The sequence below is a fragment of the Desmodus rotundus genome, chromosome 10, assembly GCF_022682495.2.
Source record: "Desmodus rotundus isolate HL8 chromosome 10, HLdesRot8A.1, whole genome shotgun sequence".
NCBI classification, from domain to species: Eukaryota; Metazoa; Chordata; class Mammalia; order Chiroptera; family Phyllostomidae; genus Desmodus; species Desmodus rotundus.
In genome coordinates this window covers 32709032-32721593 of record NC_071396.1, presented here as the reverse complement: position 1 = coordinate 32721593, position 12562 = coordinate 32709032, and the positions used below count along the sequence as shown (strand labels likewise).

Genomic DNA, 12562 nt, shown 5'->3' with positions numbered 1-12562 from the left:
ACAGAGGCTTGGTCGATGCTTCTGCTGGCTCCCAGGGCGAATGCTGGGAGTTAAGGAAACATGGTCTTAATCTGGAGAGCTCACATCTGTGCAATTTTGCTTTCAGAGTTTGCCAAGAAGATGCTATGTCTTGGCCCAGGACAGAGGGGCAGGCCATCTGAGCAGAGATGGACTTCTGTGCACTTTTTGGGCCCCATTTGTAGTCAACAAAATGAATGTCTAAGTGGATCGGGGAAGTGGATGATAGAAGGGTGTCGTGAGGCCAGCATTTCTCATGTAACGTTCATAATCACCGTGGTGGTTAGAGGATTTTTATCTCATTTTATCCTCTGCCTGTATTTAGTAAGTTAACACGAACATCTTCCCATGACTGTAAAAATACTTCTTAAGCCGGAACTGGGGGGCTAGTCCTATTTTCATGCTGACCAAAGGTGGGACAGCCCAACACTTTCAGGGGTTCCATTTCTGCATTCGGAATTTTGATTTCCTGGGAGGGTCTCATCACTTGGGGTATTTTTTATTGGTTGTTAGTTTTTCTTACCATTTGCAGTGGGAAGGTGCAGGGATTCCTATGCCTCAGAGATTTATAACCTAACAGGGGACCGGGCCATGTCTGTCAGCTGGGTGGATTCATTAGAACCCATTGTGAGTTGAATTTGCATATCTGCTCAGAGATGGATGTGTTACTCTGCTGTCACAAAAGATTATTGTTTCAGTGTTTTACATGCAAATTCGAGGTGAGCATCAGGGCAGAACCTTTGATTTATGAGCCACTTTTTCTTTAGCTTTGAATTCACAGTGTCAGTTCCTGAGCGGAGGCCCCTCCCTGCTTCAGGGCTGGGCACAAAATATGTGCTCAGTAAATACATCCGGCAGTGTTGTTTCCTGTACATTCCATTTGTTGGGGCCATCATAAAGACCTTCAGCATTTCAGGGAGAGGGAAATATAGACTCCATGTCTTGATGGGGAAGTGACAAGGTTCTGGAGAACCGGTTCTGGAGAATATCTCTGGAACCAAAGATATTGCTGTGCCATTTCGTACAGTACAGTCAGCTACCCACGTTCTTTTCTCTTTCTTTTTAACTTTAAAAAAAGATTTTATTTATTTTTAGAGAGAGGGTAAGGGAGGAGAAAGAGAGGGAGAGAGATATTGATGTGAGAGAAACATCGATCAGCTGCCTCCTGCACACACCCCAAAGGGGGACCAAGCCAGCAGCCCAGGCTTGTGCCCTGACTGGGAACTGAACCTGTGACCTTTTGTTTTGCAGGATGATGGCCAACCAACAGAGCTACACCAATCAGGGCTGCTGACTTTCTTTTAAACTAGTCCTCCGTGTGGCCTCTCTCAACAGCATGCATTAATGACATTTTGGGCTGCATAATTCTTTGCTCTGGGGTCCTGTTCTGTTTGTTCTTGCATATTTGGCAAACTTCCTGGCCTCCCACTGGATGCCTATAGCATCCAGCTCCCAGTTATAACACCAAAAATGTCTCTGGGGATTGGCTAATGTCCTCGGGGGCACAGAATGACCTCTATGTGAGACCATTCCTTTTCATGAGTGTTCTCAACCCTGCCTGCCCATTAGAGCACTGAGGAGCTCACACACACACACACACACACACACACACACACACACACGCACACACCCTGCTCTAGAGTAATTAAGCCTGAATAATTAAGTGAGGTGTGGCCATAGGCACTGTTTACACAGCTCCCTGGTGATTCTCTTGTGCAGCCAGGTGGAAAAGTAGGTGGTTTACACAGAGACCCAGGGTCAGTCAAAGCTGCTGAGATGTCGGGGTGTGTGCTTATGGTGCTATGGAGGAGCTCTCCCCAAATGGCTTCCTTTTTGTGTTCGTGGAGGTGGCGGGGATATTTGCACACATTTTGACCAACACGAAAAAAAAGGGGATTGTACCCGAAAGTCTTGCTGACATCTGCACAGCGCATGGCACATTTCCAGTGGTTGTCATGGAGGCTGTCACTTGATGTTTAAGTGACCACGTGAGAGGGTCAGAGTGATGACCCCTGGTGTATGTGACAAGGGAACTGTTTGCTCAGAGACCGTAAGAAGTGCATGCCGGACTGCAGTTCCCAACACGGCTTTCGTGCCCTGTGTTGCCTCTCGTTGGCGCTCGTGTTCACCGTGGGCTACTTTATAGTAATGAGGTTGGAAGTTCTGTTTTCTCACATGTTGATTCTTCATAGAAACTAAAGGAAGGGATGCTGCAGAGTCAGCTATTTCCCTGTGCCTGGTCCAGCCTCTGTCACCTTTCCTTAAAGCAAATTTTAATGATTACACGACCACCACCAGGAGTTATAATGTGATAAACTCTTACCTTGCATCCATATTAAACTAGACATTTTTAAAAAGATTTTTTAAATTTATTTTCAGACAGGGAGAAGGGAGGGAGAAAGAGAGGGAGGGAAACATCCATGTGTGGTTGCCTCTTATGCACCCCCTAATGGGGAACCTGGCCCACAGCCCAGGCATGTGCCCTGACTGGGAATTGAACTGGTGACCCCTTGGTTCACAGGCTGGCCCTCAATCCACTGAGTCGCACCAGCCAGGGCTATACTAGATGTTTTACAAGTGGTATATTTATTCTCTGGTCCTTTACAGAAAAAGTCGGTTGAGCCCTAGTTTAAAACATCACAGATGCCTCTCTCAAGAGGTGGCATTTAATCTGGGAATTTAAGAAATCTAAATAAGAGTTAGCAAAAAATTTAGAAAAGTTTTTTCCCCCCCCAAAAAAGTCTTGTTAGAGAAAACTTGAAAAATATTTTAGTCAAAAAGAGCTTTTTATTGGAATCTGGCTTCATCAGGTAAGGAGTGAGGGAGATCTATTTAAAGGGCGTGCTGCTATAAATAAGTTTCTTCTGCTGGTCTCTATCCTCTTTCCTCAAATCCCTTTAATATATGGTTGGTTTGATTTTAAAATACCACCAACTTATTTTTATTTTCTAATCCTGTGTCTTTCTCAGGTCACAGCCAATTCTAAATGGTACTGCTCATAACAACAATAGCAGTTTTTACTTAATTGTGCATTTACTTTTATGCCAGGTGTCCTGCTAGATACTTTCAGCCCACTGTCCTATATAATCCTAAGAGCTCTGCAAGTGAGCACCATTATCTGAATTTTACAAAGTGGGAGCCGTGATCAGAGGAGCTGACTGGATGGGTTGGTGGCCCTTGGTCACCTAGCGGGACTGTGACCCAGACCGTCTCTCTAGACCAGCCTTTGCCGTTCAGGGCACTTTCAATGTGGGTCCTCCCTCTTCCTGGGTTGGGTACTTCATTTCCTTTGTGGTATTGTCACCAATTAAAAGCCCTTCCCACCACGTCACCTCCTCCTCCTCACTCCCAACCTCCCTATGCTGCACGTAGCTACCTTGGTTTTTAATTTCCTTAAAAAAAGCTCAGAGTATTAGGGGGACCTCGTCCTCCTGTGCCACGGAGCTTTTTGAGTGGAATTGAAGAATGATACACTTTCTAGCTTTCTTATTTGCTTAGTCCCTTATTTGCTTCCTGCTAATGTAATTTTTGATGACTCCATTGCCCTCTAATTTGCTAAATTTATTGTCTTAATTCCTTTTGCTAAAGACAGATTTTAAATGAGTTTAATAGCACAGCCATTTCAGAGGCATCGCTTATTTCACCGTTCTCTTCTTTGTGGATTGGCCTATCTTTTCAACTCCTCCCTTTTCATAGTCTCCAAAGATGGCTCAGGGGAGGAAACACTTCTTCCCTCATGTCCTAGTTTCCATGGATGACGGCCCTTTGAATTAAATTGACAAAAGACTGATTACCAAGAGAAAACAGAGTTGATTAACAGGTTCAGCTCGCATACATAGGGGTAACTGGGAGGATGGTTAGCACTTGGGCTCAGATAGCACAAAGAATAATACATTTGGAGAGGTAGAGGAAAAAGATTTTTGGCCTTCATGGGTGGCAGACTGTGGGAATGTAAACAAATGAGGCAAACTAATGGAAAATAAGGTTGCTTTCCTGAGTTTCTTATGCAGATGCCTCTTGGTGCTGTGTCTGGGCTGATAAGAGTCTGGTGATTGAGTTTAAGTCTGCTTTTAGGGACAGAGCTCAAAATAATCCTTTTACACGCGATATATTTTGGGGCAGCATACCCTGGTCCTCTACAACAGCATTTTGAGAAGCATTTTGGGTTCTCTCTAGTTCCTCCCAGTCAGGTTTGGGAGTAAAAACACCAGGCTTGGAGCCAGGAGATGCAAAGGGCCATATGGATCGTGGGCCAGCGGCTAGGTGCTGGGAGAATGACTGCCTTTCTCTGGACCTCAGCTGCCTCGTCCAGTTAAGCTAAGGGGTTAAGGGGTTACATTTAAAGCTAACCTCTAAGATTCATCCATTTCTCTATGTGTCTGATGGGTCAGGGTGTATTTAGGAGCCAGACATCATCATGCCAGTTATTCAAACAGATAGATTTAATATAAAAATTATTAACTGGAGAAGCGAAACGTTTTTTTTAAAGAAGTCTACTGAGGTCTTGAATGCAGGAAGCAGCTGACGCCTCTAGGAATGGGAGAATAAAGAGAAGAGATTGGAATTATTATGACTTAGCTCAGAGAAGGGGCCTCAGGGAGCTACAGCTCAGGTCTCTGGTGAGGGGGCCCTGGCCGGCTGGTGCTGGTGTGGGCGAGGACAGAAGGGCAGGGTGGGGCTGATTCTGCCAACCGGATTCAGCTGCTGCATTGTTGCTGTGGGGCGAAGAAGTGTGACTGCTGTGAAATGTATGAAGCTGAGAGTACAGGCCCTTTCTTCCTTCTCTAGCTGTTATGCCTCTGTCTAGTGCCCCCTAGTGGAGGGCCTCGCAGGGAGTGGCTGGCAAAGCACACCTGGGGTTTGTGGACAAAGCAGGGGCTGGATGGGTGGCTTTGGAGCAGAGAGACAGTAACTTACTAACTGGCACGTTGTTCGTTGCTGAGACTGCACACCAGTGGTCTAGAACAGGGGTCCCCAGCCTGTTAGGAACCAGGCCGCATAGCAGGAATGAGCTTGAATGTAATGTGCTTGAATCATCCTGAAACCATTCCCTCCCCACCCCCAGCCGTGGAAACATCAGCATTCATGAAACTGGTCCCTGGTGCCCAAAAGGTTGGGGACCGCTGGCCTAGAAGGCTCCCTCAGACTTTCTTGGTGGAGATGGGTCATATGGCAGCCAAAGATGGTTTTAAGATACCCTCCTTAGTGAGTAAGGCCTTCCTGCTAGACATTACTCGCCATGGCTCAGAACTGAGCAAGATTCAGTCTGTTAGGGAACCAGATGTTGAAAACCCTTGGCTGCTCAGAGCTGGATTGAGCTGAGCAACTCACAGTCTAGCAGGGAACACTGGTCCCCACGTTATTACCATACAGCGTGACACATTTTATGAGTTGGATTTGCAAATCATGACTCATTTTCTCAAACACAAACGTCAGTGATCTAATATAATGGGGAATTGTTCAGTACATCTTCTAAGCTCAGGGCTGAGGCATTGGTGGAACACGGAGAAGGGGAAACCCTTCCTGTGTCCTTGCTCTGTGAGTCCCCCAAGTGTGCAGAGAAACCTGCCCAGGAGAGAGCCCAGGAGCACAGGCTAGGCAGTTTCCCCTGGAGATCCCCATGTTCGGCTTCACGTAGCTCTTGGCCTAAATACCCCGTTTTGGTAGAAACTTCCTGATCCACCTTATTTTAAATTACCACCCTCCACCCTGGCTCTCCCTATTTCCCTCCCCTGTATATTTTTTATAACACTTACCAGTAGTCCACTTACTATATATTTTACTCACTTCTTTGTTTATCTCTTTTTCCCCCAACTAGAACGTAAGCTCCACAAAGGCAGGCATCTCCATATGTTTGCACCTCACCATATCCCCACTAACTCAAATGCTGCCTACCTAATAACAGGCATGTGATGAATACGTGTAGACTTATAGGCGCATTTCATGAAGTTATATCATATACTGAAAAGAAAAAGAATATAACATGTTTTGTGACTTTGAGCAATATAGAGGGTGAAGAGTTACAATGCAGGTGAGTGAAGAAAATCCTAGTTTATAAAAATCTTTGACAATACCTAGTTGTCATTTCTTTTCATTTAGTAGAATAAAATAATAAAAGAAGGAACCTGATTGGTGTAGGTCAGTGGATTGAGTGCAGGCCTCTGAACCAAAGGGTCACTGATTCCATTCCCAGTCAGGGCATATGCCTGGGTTGTGGGCCAGGTCCCCAGTAGAGGGGTGCATGACAGGCAACCATACATTGATACTTCTCTCCCTCTCTTTCTCCCTCCCTTCCCCTCTGCCTAAAAATAAATAAATAAAATCCCTTAAAAAAACTCATCTAAAAAAAGTAAATAAAATAAGGAAATACGGCATCCCCATGTTTATTGCAGCACTATTTACAATAGCCAAGATATTGAACCAACCCAGATGTTCATCCCTTGATGAATGGAATATTATTTCGCCATGACTGAATGAAATCTTGCTATTTGCAGTAACTCGGTGGGCTTCGAGGGCATTATGTTTGTCAAGTGTAAGAAGGCAGAATAAAACACATACCGTGTGATTTCACTTATGTGTGGAATCTTGAAACAAAACAAAACAAAACACCAAGCTCATAGATACGAAACACATGTTGTTTGCCAGAGGCAGTGCTGGGTAGGTGGCTGAAGGGAGTAATTAGGTACAAACATCCAGTTATGAGATAAATAAGTCATGAGGCAGTAATGTGCAGCATGGTGCCCATAGTTAATAACGCTACTTTGCATATTTGAAAGTTGCTACGAGAGTAAATCTTCAAAGGTCTCATCCCAAGAAAAGAAAATTCTGTAACTGTGTATGGTGATGGATATTAACTAGACTCCTCCTGGGGACCATTTCACAATATAAACAAATATTGAATCATTATGTTGTACACCTGAAACTATTAATATGCTGCAGGTCAATGAACTATTAATAAAAAAATAAAAAATAAATAAAATGAAGCCAGTCTGTCGTTGGGAAGAGAAAGCACAGCATAGTTAAATTTCTGCCTTTGGGGACCTACCTTCAAAGTGCTGACCCAGCTAATTGCAGCTTTTTGTTCCTTGTGAGTCCTTCCTGGCACACATCTGCATAAATAAAACATCGGCAGGTCCTTTCTGTGGAAGACAATTTGCATTCATTGCTTGATTTACAGACAAGGCTGGGCCAGGGATTCTTAGGAAACTGGTACACGTCATTTTCTCTGCATGGGAGACATGGTACAAAGTTTCCTCCACAGGTCTAATCAATACCATATATACTTAGCATGGTCATTGGCGCTTGGTAAGCACTCAATATTTAATAGGAAGGAATTATTCATGTGCTTCTGGAGATTTGCCACCTCTATAAAGATGCTGGCTTCCATTGGAATACCACCAGCGTGCCTACAACAATATATTTATATGGAAGCTTAAATGAACTGATTTTATTCTCAGGCAAGTAGTGGTTATATGTGTTTGAGAAAGAACAGCTCATTGCCACTCTCTTCCACATTCCTGAAAGAAATATGAAAACTGGTTGTAGCTTGGAAAGGTCCTTTTTGGCTATTTAATAAAATTTGGGCATTTTAATAAAGCAGCTGGTCTTGTTGGCAATTGTTTTTCATTTGTACCATTTTCTTTCCTCCCAGTGTTCTCCATACACGCTTTGCCACTTCTCCCTGAACATTCGTTCTCTCTCTCTCTCTCTTTCTATCTCTATCTCTCTCTTTACAGTTTTAAAAATTAAAAAATTTGCCCTGGCTGGTATGGCTCAATGGATTGAGCACCAGCCTGCAAACCAAAGGGTCACCAGTTCAATTCCCAGTCAGGGCACATGCCTGGGTTGCAGACCAGGCCCCCGTAGGCGGGCACGGAAGAGGCAACCACACGTTGATGTTTCTCTCCCTCTCTTTCTCATTCCCTTCCCCTCTCTCTAAAATTAAACAAAATCTCTAAAAAAATTTTTTTCAATTACAGTTTTCATTTGAAATTGTTTGTTAGTTTCAGGTGTACAGCATAGTGGTTCGACAACCACATACTTTACCCAGTGTCCACCCTGCTGTTTCCAGTACCCACCTTGGACCAGAGTTATTACAATATTAATTACTATATTTCCTACACTGTACTAGGGCTTCTCTCTTTAAATATGATCCCCTAGGTAAGGATATTTGTAGCACAAGCAAGCACTTTTTTTCACTTAAAAATAAAATGATAGCTGTTCCTGTTTCTGCATATTACATGTCTAGAAGAGTAGCATTTAAGAAAGAAACATCAAACCCAGTTGTCGTTACCTTTGTTAGTCTATGTACAGATGGATAAACCCGTGAGACTGTCTTTTTGAATAGCATTCCCAAGAAGCTGCATTTGTAGAGAACTTCTAATTTGCTACGAGCATCTGTTGCATTCCCCCTTTTATGGTGGGTGAAACGGAATTTCTAGGATGCCTAAAAGTGGGTGTTGGGTTTTCTACAACACTGCATGGTCTCTAATGTCTTGTCTTCTCTCTCCACCCTCTCCCCTCTCCTTCCCAACAGGGCTGATAGTCTACCTGGGAATGATGGCAGGGGCCTTCATCCTGGGGGGCCTGGCTGATAAGCTGGGGAGGAAGAGAGTTCTCAGCATGTCTCTGGCCCTCAACGCCTCCTTCGCCTCCCTCTCCTCCTTTGTGCAGGCTTATGGAGCCTTCCTCTTCTGCCGGCTCATCTCGGGCATAGGGTATGTGGTCTCAGAGCTTCAGCTGGACCCTCCTAGACCAATGGCCCACCCATCCTGGGACTCCAGCGCTGAGTGGTACCTCCGGAAAACCCCGGACTGGGTTTTTGTTTGACCCCTAAGATACTATACTGAAGTCAACCTTAGAAAGGGATTAGGTTGTGAAGTCAATACGTAGCAGGTCAACATAACCTGGCACTGCCTTGGCCAGTCTGTGAAATTCACTAGGTTATTTCGCCCCAGAGCCTAAGGGTGGGGTAAAGGCAACTCAGTTTCTGCTATGACCTTTTTCAGTGTGTGACTCGATTCTTTGTTTCTGGCATTTTTTCCCCCTACAGCATTGGTGGAGCTCTGCCCATTGTTTTTGCCTATTTCTCTGAATTCTTGTCTCGGGAGAAGCGAGGAGAGCACCTCAGTTGGCTGGGCATCTTCTGGATGACAGGCGGCATCTATGCATCCGCCATGGCCTGGAGCATCATCCCACACTATGGTGAGCACACGGCTCAAAATAGCCCAGGGGCCTTGTTACAATGGCACCTGCCTCCTGGTGACACTTTCTGTCCTCAGCCTTATTCCCCTTATTGACACAGTTCCTCTGTATGCATTTGGTCTTTCTAAAAAAAACTCCCACCACTGGGCACACATTGCTAGTTTCCGTACCTGTGGTTCAGGAAATACTACAGTCTGTTTCCGCATCTCCCACCCCCTCTTCCTCCTCCCTAACTCTCTCCTTTCCTTTCTTCTTTTTATCTGAAAGGATATCACCTATCTGCTCCAGCCCTCCAACCCCCAACAAGTTAGGCTTTGGTAACCCCATTTTAGAGACGATGTAACAGAAGCCAAGCAAAGCTGGTGCTTTGACCAAGGTCACGGTGCGGGCATGACCTTGAATCCTGTTGCTCCCCCTACCACCTTGCAGTACTCTTGAAGGCTGCAGAAGTGGAACAGCCCCTACAGACAAGGTCTTGGTTTCAGCCAGGACAATTTTATTATCCTGGATAATTGTAAAAGTAGATTTTCTGGACAGAGACCTGGCAATGTGAACTTTCACTGTTGGTTTTGTTAAGAGTAAAGTAGGGAGAAGGCAGCAGTTTTGAATTTGATTATGACTTTTGAGTATCCCAGGCAAGAAACACCACCAGCATCCTTTGGAGTCATTTTGGGAAAATCGCCGATCACGGGTGCAGGCTTTGCCGTGGTTTAGAACGTGCGGAGGGATAGGGTTGCCAAAGCTAACCGACCGTTCTCTACTCATTCACCTTGGGTCCTTGTTCTAAATGTGGTTCTGTGTGAGTTCTGAGCTAATGGAGGCTCCGTCTATATATCTGAAAGAAGCCTTAGTGTAGACAATGCCTCCTCCATTAGTTCAGGTGAAGCTGGGGGCATTAGCCTGATAACCCTCTAAGCCCTGACATCTCAGTGGTTTAACACAATAGACATTTCTCCTTCCTGGAAAGTCTGGCGGATGCCTCTGACCTGTAGGTAGCAATGCAAGCATTTAAGTGGGGAGCACGTTGACCCCATGGCAGAGGGGCTGCGTGGCTGCTGACTGACCTCTGCTGGTCAAGAGCAGGGCTCCTGATTAGATATTTTACCCCGAATGAACAAGGTGATTTTTATTTGTGTGCCCGTATGAAACCTTGCATTTAAAAATACAAGCCTCTTACAAAGAGCTGAGGGAAGAGAAATGAGAATAAAGGAGGAAACAGGTGGTCAGTAGAGCGCAGTGTCGGGGGCAGGGGAATAGAGTAAGATGGGAAGGAAAGGAGAGATGTGGAAACAGACACCTGTGAGTGGTGTCCATCCCTGGCAGTACCAGAGAACTAGAGTAAAAATTTAAACTGTTAACTGGGTTCTAAGCCACATGAGAGTAGATACGGCATCTACCCCATTCTGAGCTCAGGGGCTGGCATATAATAGACATGTCACACACTTTGTTGAATAAGTAAAAACAAACAAAAAACAAGAAGGATCTTAGATGATCTGACTCCATTGCAACAGCGTTACTTTGGGGGAAATCCATCCTAGAAGTGTGGTCGATGTGAATCACAGTGAAACAGGAGTGATGATTTATTTTAAGCCTCCTTTTACCAGGCCCAGATGTTCTGTCCGCAGTGAACCAGACATTTGACGGTATTTCTCAATATGCCTAAGACATTAATCCTCTAACCACGCCCTGCATGCCCACAGCAGGACGAATGCAGGGGCCGCCACAGGAAGGAGACCGATGTTTGTGTGCGGCTTGGGCAACCCGTTTAATTCCTTTTGCAGGAATGAAGTGATGGGAGGTCTTGGTCCTGGGAATTGGGTGACTGAGTCATTGAGAAAGAGAATTACAAAACTCAGAATGTTTTTCTGGGAACTCAGGAAAAAAATGTATGTATTATGGAAGAGTAATTCTCATTGTAGTCGGGTCCACCAGCTGTTTGTGAAATCCTGAGACAGAAAAGTAGGGCAAGCTGAAAGACCAGTGAACAGAACAATCCATCTCCAAATGAGTGGCTGTCCCATGTATCGGGGTGAGGGGGGCAGTTCAGTATTTAATTTTATTAATTTAAGGCCCTGAGGATGTGCCTCATAAATGTGGTAAATGCAGGTTACTAAAATCACCATAAAAACCATAGGGGCATGAAGGAATAATGGATTTTGGATAATTTAAACCTATTCTCATAAAAAAAATCTTTCTGAGGCACGATACTTAATAAACACACGAGTCGTAGCCCTTCCCTTACTATCTCGCTGAGATTGGCTCCTATGGCTTTGGTCCGTTTTACTTCTCATTCTGCCAGAATAGTGTTTGGATGCGAGTAATAAATATTACTGCGGTTTTATCTTCCAGTATTACTCTCGGGAGAAAGGAACGGCTTCTTAATTAGAATGAAGGCAGACAAACCAACCCCAGTGAGATGGGAAGGAGAAGAGGCCGCGCTGTGCGGGAGGTTTGGTGGTGACCGAGAGCGTTGGATGAGGAGCGCGCAGTGTGTCGGAGCTGCCACGGCTCCACCCTCCCCCGCCTGGGATTCCCTCTGACTCGTCCTTTAATTGTACTGACAGAGTCGGAAGTATCTGCAGAAACAGTAGATACTGGTTGGCAGTCCACAGCAAGAAGAACAACCCAAAACACAGTGGGGATTGTTAATAGAGGATTCAAGACATCAGCGGTCCACTGCAGTTGGCCTTTGGGATATTTTTTAAGTCAGTGGGATAGAGATTTTTACAGTCAAATAATGATTACCCTCTTAACTTTAGAAATCAATATATTTATTTATAAAGGTTTGTTTTTTGAAAAATGCTGCTGGAATGGTCTTCAGAGATACTTTGGGTGGCATGAGAAAATCAATTTCTTTAGTTTACATCCTTGGCTAAAAAAAAAACCCAATTCTTTTGCTGATCTCCGCTGATATTCACCTATGTTGCTCAGTATCTTTGGCACTAAATGTCAAGTAGCTATTTCTGAAGAAATCAGAAGTACCTTGCAAGCAGGTGAATTGGCTGCTGGAAGTGTTCCCACGTGGCACATCTGCACAGGTATCATCACCTGCATTTTACAGCTGCGAAAACCCACCCACACAATAACAATGTGAGAAAACCAGAATTTGAACTCTGACCTGTGGGACTGCAAAACTCCAGGCTCTTTCCACTGTGTGACTGCTCCCTAACAAGCGAAATTTGCAACCCATAAGGATACTTGAAGAATGTTCTATGGCCCTGGCTGGTGTGGCTCAGTGGATAGAGTGCCAGCCTATGAACCAAAGGGTTGTTGGTTCAATTCCCAGCCAGGGCACATGCCTGGGTTGCAGGCCAGGTCCCCATTAGGGGGTGCATAAGAG

General features: G+C 44.9%; 1 protein-coding gene across 9 annotated transcripts in view; it reads left to right on the top strand.

The window, feature by feature from the left end:
* The window catches only part of SV2B (synaptic vesicle glycoprotein 2B), a 92450-nt gene that overhangs the window by 56177 nt on the left and 23711 nt on the right, over positions 1–12562 (top strand). For all 9 annotated transcript variants that reach the window (XM_045196611.3, XM_024561857.3, XM_045196606.2 and 6 more), the window contains 2 exons: positions 8555–8735; positions 9071–9222. In XM_045196611.3, coding sequence (XP_045052546.2) covers positions 8555–8735; positions 9071–9222 — 333 coding nt within the window. The remainder of the gene's footprint in view (positions 1–8554; positions 8736–9070; positions 9223–12562) is intronic.